The following is an 8,471-nucleotide window of genomic DNA, read 5'->3' as shown; positions in this document are numbered from 1 at the left end:
TTCCTTCCTTCCTTCCTTCCTTCTGTCTTTCTGTCTCTCCTTCTGTCTTTCTGTCTCTCCTTCTGTCTTTCCAGTGACTGTTCATCTTGGATTCCTGCCCTTAGGTCGATCAAATGTTATTCACTGCAGTTTTCATTTGAAAGGTTTCAGGCAGAATCAGCATTCTTAAAGAAATTAAAATTGAGCCCAAACATAGTTTTTGATCTTCTCAAGCTCAATAACAATGAAAATGGAAAAAAAGTTACCGCTATCGGGATTCTGCTGTTAAGAAGAATTAAAAGCCTGCTCACATCTGTTCACAGATATGTCATTTTAAATCTTTTCTTTCTCCACTGGTGACACATAGCTGGCTTATTTCCCCACACTCACTTTCTATCACTTGGATTTAGATTTACTTCCCAGTTTGGCATTATGTCAAAGTGTCTTGGCTTATGCAGAGAGTGCAAATGTTGCACTTTGAAGACGTAAGCTGCCGCAGAGAATCCATGCAGGAGACCTGGAGGAGCTCCCTCCATCACACTCTGCTTCCTGCCCATACATCTCCTTCCAGCTCCACCACTCACAACCACTGCTGGTGTTGTCATGATGAGCCGTTTGACAAATGGAGGAAGACTCTTCTTTCTATTTAGCTGTCAGGGATTTTTTGCCTCCCTCAGCTGAAATAGTCACTCATTTACCTCTCCTCAGTTTCTCCTTTCCTCTACGACCTTCTTCTTCAGCTGCGTTCAGGCATCATCATGACAATGCCTGCACACAGTCTTTTCAGGAAAAATCATGAATGTGCCGGCACGCAGTCGTAGATAGTACTGAATGTTTATCGCAGCAGTTCTCTATAAGCCACGACTGGTGTAACTATACAAATAATTTGATTTCTAGCCCCGTTTTTTTCCCTTCTCAGGCTTTAAGCCATTTCACTGTTGGTTTCTGCTGACTGATATCTTCCCTGTTTGCAGCTGCAGCTGTTCAGAAAGGATTTTGTGTCTGGATGTTTCCCTCTAAGGGATAATGTTGCTGATACTCTGCAGTTTTTGCTTTTCAACTAATTTTTTTGTAACATTTCCCTAAAAGTGAAAATTCATGTAGTCTTTCAAAGTCGACAGACACTTATTAACATTCCAGGTTTTGTGATAAATGAGTCCAAGATGGGTTGCCCTGCGACAGACTGGCGACCTGTCCAGGGTGACCCCGACTCTCGCCCGGAACGTTAGCTGGAGAGGCACCAGCAACCCTCCCGACCCCACTGAGGGACAAGGGGGCAAGAAAATGGATGGAGTCCAAGATGGACAATTACAAAACTTCTTCCACACACAATACAGCATTTATGTTGTAAAATTGAACTAAAACCAAATGAATTTAGTTTGGCAATATCTCGGTAAAGCAGGCATGCATACTCTTAAATGGAGAGTTTGTTATTCAGTGTTAGGCCTGGTTTCATTTCAATATGTTCTATTTAATCTGATTAACCTTAAATAAAGTTCAGTTGTTCTACTTTCCACTTGCTCTTCACTTTTTAATTTTAAATTGAGTGCTCTTATCCTCCCCTAAGTTTTCCAGATAAATTCTAAAGTGCTAATTTGCTTGGTTGAATAAAATTTTGGAAATCGGCTGTTAGGAGTTCAAGTAGCTGCACATTTCTATTCATTCTCTTAGTTTAGCAGTTCCAGTTTCCTCCCCTCGCGTTCTCCACCCATGATGCAGTGCAGCAAATGGCTTATTTGGTTCCCAGAATGCAGTTCTACGATGAACTTATTTAAAATTAAAATTTACTATTCTTCCTGATTGAGCCCTACCATGGTCAATTAAGCAAAATCAGCAACAAAGTTGGCAGCAGAGTTAGCAGTGCCCAACAATTATTAAAACAGAAACCATGAGTGAAAGTTCTTAGTTATCTTATATAGTGTATAGTATGACTTACGCTAAATACAATATTAATCAATCTCATTTTGTTTTAAGAACTCTTTAACATATAGACATTTCAGACGTTTAAGACTTTGTAAGCAACAGAAAACTCCCTGGTTTGTCATTGTGAAAAACATAAAATAGAGGGGTTTTTTTTGTTTTTACCATTTCTGAATCAACTCTGTTCCATTACTAATCCAAATCTGTTAGATTGTGAAGAAAACAAGATTATGTTTGCACAGCCCTGTTTTAAATCCATCCATCTATCCATGCAGCTTAAAATCCCAAAGAGAAAGCAAAAAAAAAAGATCAAGGTTATTTTTCTTAAGTGACTGTAATCAGATTCTGAACTCTTAGGAGCTGCTGAACATGCTCTTAAGGGCCAAGCCTTGCTGTCTGTCTTCTGATCAGGTCGTTTCTGCCGTTTCAGCCTCTCAGGATGCAGCCCACGACATCGACACCATGCAGAGATTTAAGGTCAGTACAAGGGGATCAATAATAAGGGCTCGACCTTGCCTTTTGCCACGATAGCGTGGGCGGGTGATGTGAGATTAGAACCGGCCATGCAGAGTTTTCCTCCTGGAACTCTGCGAAACCACCCTGAGGAGCTTCATGACTCATGCAGTGACAGTTTAGCACAGCAGAGGGAGTAAATGATTACAGGACGTGTCGGCTCTGCTCCTCTCTGCAGTGCCTGCTCCCAGGCATGAGCATATTGCTGCCTGTGCAGTCTCAGGATGATGAATTAGAGAGATTACAAACACCTTCCGTTCCTGTTTCAGGGATGAAGCCCTGGCCGCTTCAAGTAGGTTTCTCTGCTAGCTGTTAATGCACAGGAGAGGTGACGCTTCGCCTAAAGGCACTTTGTAAAAATCTTTTGTCTGCTAGTCATAAAATGTATCTGAAGCACGCTATGTTCTCACAGTGGAGGTGAAAAACTTAACAGAAATTTATTGCTCTGGTGAACATTGCGTTTTTTAAATTTATTGTTGGAGATCTTTATTTTTCTGCATTTGTTTGCTTTGTTTCCAGACTACAAATTGCTGTATTATGATTTCTGTTTACCTTCACTCAAATGTTCTTGTTAAATCCTTTAAGATTAAGGTCCACTCACCATTCCACATTACATTTCAATTTAAAAGTTACATTGAATATTTTTAAGGGCTTCCTTTTAACTTAGGAACTTTGCTTCAATGACTGAACCAATAATCTGATAATAAAAGTTATCATTTAATTGTTAGCGGGCGTTGCAGGACAGCCAATATGCACTTAGAATTTAAAAAGCATCAAAGATAAATGTTTTTCTTAAAGAGGCAGCATTATGTTTTCCAGGCACATGGTGTCCCTATAAAGCTCAATAAAGTAACTTTTTTTTTGCCATCTGTTATTTTTATGTTTAAAACAGACAACATGGCCAACAGAGAAATTGAGCCTCTGTCCCTTTGAAGGGCCTCTATTAATCCTTTAACAACTTTTTTACCAGCCTTGCCCTGAGAAGTATCTACTATAATGAGCTCAGCAGATGCACAGTTCCACTAGGTGTCTGCTAATTACTGCTGGCTAGTCTGAATGAGTGGGAAAGTTGTGGTGGAGAGCAGCTCTGTAAGTAGCACTCTGTCTTGTGCAGGTGAATGGTTGCCATTGAGATTAAAGGATTTCTCAAACATGCATGAAAAAAATCAAGGCAACACTCAAGGCCTGTTTTTGATGAGGGGATGACATGATGTAAAGCTCAAAAAAGTCGACCTTATGTAATACTAACCCTTTAAATAGACAGGGGTGCTAACAAAAATATTAGCATTTACAGAGAGGGACAGAATTCTAACTTAATCAGTGCTATTTTTTCCTGTTTATGTACAAACTAGCTGCAGTACAGATACCTTTCACAGGAAGTTAGAAAAAGTTGCTTTAAACAAAAAAGTTGCCTTGGTTCACCAACCTTTTAGGCCAGACATTGGAAAGGCCTGCAACATCATGTTTTTAGCGAATAATAACCAACCTTTGTTTATACAGCACAGAATACACCAAAGCTATAAATCCCAGAATGCACTGGGACAGCCATTGCTAATGAAGTGCATCAATCCTTCTGGTTCACTGGTCTCTTGTCTGCTAATATTTGAAGTCAAACTTGAAGCATGTACTGAACAGGACTAATCTGACTGAAAAAGGTCAGAGTATCTTTTGCTGCTTGTTTAATTCCAACAGACATTTGCAGACCTTTCTGCAGGGAAAAATGAAGCTTGAACTTTTTAGTTAATCCCGTCAATGCTGACTTAGAAAGATCTGATCAAACTTTAAAGTGGTGACACACTGAAGGTGATGCATGACTGTGTGTTAGCTGCTTAGTGTCACTGAATGCACCAGCTCCACTCGCCGTGTTTAACAGAGCATGTACGTGTGAGCGACTCTTATGTGTGAGGAAAATTATCGAAAAACCCCACTGATGCGCGAACTCACTCAGTCGTGAGAATTTACACAACCAGACACTGATATCAAACACGTATGAACTTACCCTAGATGGCGGCTACATCAGACTTTTTTTTTTTTATCAGAGTCTGCAGAGTCTCAATGTTTTATATTAATCTATTCTCCTATAATTTAGACTTAGTCGTCCGAAAAGTTGTCTTCAGGCAGGTCTGCATGTCATGCCGCGGCTCGGTCCGGCCTGTTTCTATTGTAATAATTGCACCACGAGTGGAAAAGCGAGTCACTGTAGCGTCTGGCCCACCATCAGTCCAACATGAGAGGGGGGAAAAGCTGCCCAAAGGACATTTGTTGTTATTATTTTCCAGTATGTGATTCCAATCATGTTGAAGAACGAGTGGTCACCGACTGAAACATTAAAAGCAATGATTCCTGAAGCTGTTGGCAAGCTACGGCTGGAAAGCAGAATAAACAAAAGATGCAGCTGGTCTGGGTTTGTTTCCCATCAACAATTCTCTCTCCCTGCTTTTTTAAACTCCTTTGTGGATTTGTTGTGATGTGCTCTGAAATGTAACTGCTGTGAAACAACTGTAAAGTAAATGTGTCCAGATCATCATTTGAAAAGTGTTGCCTGTGATATTGTAATTTTTAAAATGTATTTCAACAGCTCGCATTGACACAGTGTTGATTTATAAAATCATAATCAAAAACACAAAGATCCCGGAGCAAGTGATTTGTCATAAATCCGTTTTTATTATCTGAGGATATCAAAAGGATGGTGCACAATCTCTGTTGCGCACTCTTATCTAGCACTTTAATTCTCAACTAGACTTAACAACTTTGGAATTGCTTTAGAAAAGAAAAAACAACCCCAAAAAATCCTATTTATTATAATGTATTTCTGTGCTTTGCGGGGGAAAAAGAAGAGAACTCTGGGAACTCTTGTACAAATACCAAGGTTTGCTGTGATTCATCAAGTTGTGTTTAATGGGCCGACAATGCTCTGTTTGCCTCTGCTCTGCTGCAGCTTTTAAATTTTTTTTTATGGTTTTATTTAAATTTTAAGTCATATTATTTATTATAAGCAGCATTGCTTTGCTACAGATGGACGGTGGCTCCTCCTTCAGTCCACAAAAATGACTGTTTGGTTAATTGGTCTTTAAATTCTTCTTAGATATGAGTGTGTGCATTGTTTGTTTCATCAATGAATTTAAGACTGTAAAATACATATTTGGTACATACATACATGCATGCAGTGTTTTGGGGAAATTGCAGTCAGCCATTTTACAGAAGAGCTTTGGATTCAACATGTTGGAATGACACACAACTTTATGAAATGTGTGATGCTGTGAGAGCCAAACAAACCATCCTCTTATTACTTCCTGTTGTCTTGTTCTTGGTTTTTGCCAGTAGTAACACCTGGGATGTTGATTACATGCCTCGTGATTCAAAAAAAGTGTTTCCATTGAAGCTTTGCAAAATACATCGTTTTTGATATTGTTAAAAAAAACACGTCATGCTAGTGCAAAAAGTTTTTGTCAAAAAACCAGTTTTTTTTTCTCAAAATTGTAAATAATGTTTCAAAACTCAATTTCTCTGTAATCGTTATCTGTATTTTTTGTGATTATTCTCAATAAATACAGGATACCAGACTTTTGAAAAACAAAACAAATAAAACAACTCTTGCTTTGTTTAGCTGAGTTTACTATCCTGATAAATCTTTGTTCCTGTCCATTGTGCAGTCATGGGCGGCACAAACAGCCCTGAGGCCACACTTTGGTTTAGATCAAAGCGTATTCATGTGGTAGAATGGTCCAGACAAAGTCCAGACTTATTTATTTTCATTTATTTATTTCAAACATAATGGCAGTATAAAATAACAGAAAATGAACAAGAAATGCAAAAGACACATATTTTTGTACCACAATAATCTTAACATGCTCAGGTCACCAGTCTGTCGCAGGGTCCATGTTTTAACTTTTTTATTAAATAAAAAAAAGAGAACATCTTGACATAGGTTAATTAATTTTCCATTTGATAAATTTTTTTGCTGTAGACTCACCAAACACACATATGTCTAAATCCATCCATACCCACACACACACACACTCATATGTGTGTGTGTGGGTATGGATGGATGGATGCCTCACATTAGTGCTAACTCTAACCCATATTTCTGTATCTTATGAAAATGACCTCCTTATATTTCCTCTTAAATTATATTAAATTTTGACTTTAACGCTTCATTTGTGTTGTTCCATAATTTCACATCATGAACTGAAATACAAAAGCTCTTTCTTGTTGTGCTTATACTACGAATCCTTAAGTGTGAGTAACCCCTTTGACTTAAGTCCAAATGAGAATCTGAGACAAGACTAAAAACATTGTTGATGTTCTCAATCCAGTCCTACTTAGTGTATCTGTTTTGCAAAGAATGAACAAATATTACAATCTGTAGACATGCAAAGCTGGTGGCTTTCGTTTTTTTTTTGTTTTTTGCCAACCCCGCTGAAAACTACAGCTTTTGTATTGCACCTCAAATGTTTGCACTACTTTGTGTTGTCCAATCATAAAAAATCCCAATAAAATGAATGTAAAACTTAAACAAGCCCAGCGTATGATTGGGCTATTTTCAGCCGCAGAATAACTGACTGTGTATCTGGTGTTACAGTGTGACGTGTGGTCACGATACCAACCCTGGGTTTAATGATCACAAGGCAGTTAGTTCCTTGGTTGTATTACTTGTTAGGAGGAAGAGTTCACTGTTAGTCCAAACTTTAATGGGATCTGCTGTCAGTAACGCAAGCGTTATGCGGTGCTCAACATATCCCCTAACATGCGGAAAAGGATGTTAGACGATGCTAGAAGTCTAAGATCACATTAGTGTGATGCCAAGATGCAACACAGGAGAGGACTTTGCCCTCTGAGGTGAGCTAAATTTAAGTGAGAGTAGACAGATACTGCAAAATGAATTGGAGCCATCTGTCTCCTTTCCTGCCAACCCATGACTCTTTCCTTTTCATCTTTTCCCCCCCCCCACTTTCTCCCCTGTCTACTCTCCTCTTTCTTTCCAGTCCTCTCTCTGTCACATTCAGCTCATCTCATGTCATCAATACGGCAAACTGAGCATCCCTCTTTGTCTCTGACTAGAGAGAAAAGAGCCTTCAAAGCAAGTCAATGCTCAGGGGTCATTTATTCAAGAATTTTTATGTCTCTACCCTCCTTTCCTGTGTCTCCTCCTAATCGATTTCCAGGTGTCCCATGTGCTAAACGTGGCCTATGGAGTCACCAACCTGTTTCCAGATCAAGTGGTCTATAAGACGCTTCAGATCCTGGACCTGCCAGAGACTGACCTCTCATCGCATCTGGAGGAATGCGGCTCCTTTATAGACCAGGCCAAAGAGCAGGTACACTTTAAAAATACACAACATCTCGCTCTACTGCCACACAAAGGTGGCAGACATTGAGTAATACTTGAGGCTTCCACATACTTTGGTGCATTCTTTAAGCCAGAGGTTCCCAAACTGTGGGGCGTGCCCCCTATGAGGGGTGCCGTGCCATTGCAGGGGAAGCGGTCTGGATGAAGAAAGAAATAAAAAACAAAACTTGAACGCTGTTTTCCCTGGATCTTTACCTTAGAATGGTCAACTCTGTTATTCCTCTGTCAATTTGATACAGTAGGGGCTTCCGCGCTTCCCATATCTGTGTCCTCTGTCACTTTTATCAGCAGTTAAAACTGTTTAATTCGTTGTTAACATGTCGTGAACTGTTTTCCGAGCCGCCTCTAAACGCAACATGAGCACTAGACGCTCGCGCTGGGTTTACACCTGTGCGGCAGTGAAGGAGACCTGCTGCTGCTGTGCGGAGCTGCACATGTGTGTTAGAGTAATGGCAGCAAACCAGCAAAACGCAAATAACTTTTCACAGTTTTTCCCCCAAACTAACCGACTGTTGAGTAAAGCTGTTGGATGCAGGTAAAGTTAGCTAAAAGATGACTAGCTAATATCAATACATCATCTTAAGCTTAACAAGATGCCTATAGGCTACTGGTGTTGTGTTCTTCATTTTGCCCCCAAAAAAAGATCCCCAGATACTTAAACTCCTCCACTTGAGGCAGGACGACCCCCCTGACCCGGAGAAGGCACTCT

General features: G+C 39.8%; 1 protein-coding gene across 3 annotated transcripts in view; it reads left to right on the top strand.

Annotated features, from left to right (window-relative positions):
- The window catches only part of LOC103476580 (dual specificity protein phosphatase 19-like), a 22,638-nt gene that overhangs the window by 6,356 nt on the left and 7,811 nt on the right, over positions 1 to 8,471 (top strand). For all 3 annotated transcript variants that reach the window (XM_008429042.2, XM_017308886.1, XM_008429041.2), the window contains 2 exons: positions 2,330 to 2,376; positions 7,578 to 7,730. In XM_008429042.2, coding sequence (XP_008427264.1) covers positions 2,330 to 2,376; positions 7,578 to 7,730 — 200 coding nt within the window. The remainder of the gene's footprint in view (positions 1 to 2,329; positions 2,377 to 7,577; positions 7,731 to 8,471) is intronic.

This window comes from Poecilia reticulata, linkage group LG15, assembly GCF_000633615.1.
Source record: "Poecilia reticulata strain Guanapo linkage group LG15, Guppy_female_1.0+MT, whole genome shotgun sequence".
Classification (NCBI taxonomy): Eukaryota; Metazoa; Chordata; class Actinopteri; order Cyprinodontiformes; family Poeciliidae; genus Poecilia; species Poecilia reticulata.
This window is presented reverse-complemented; position numbering and strand designations above follow the sequence as displayed.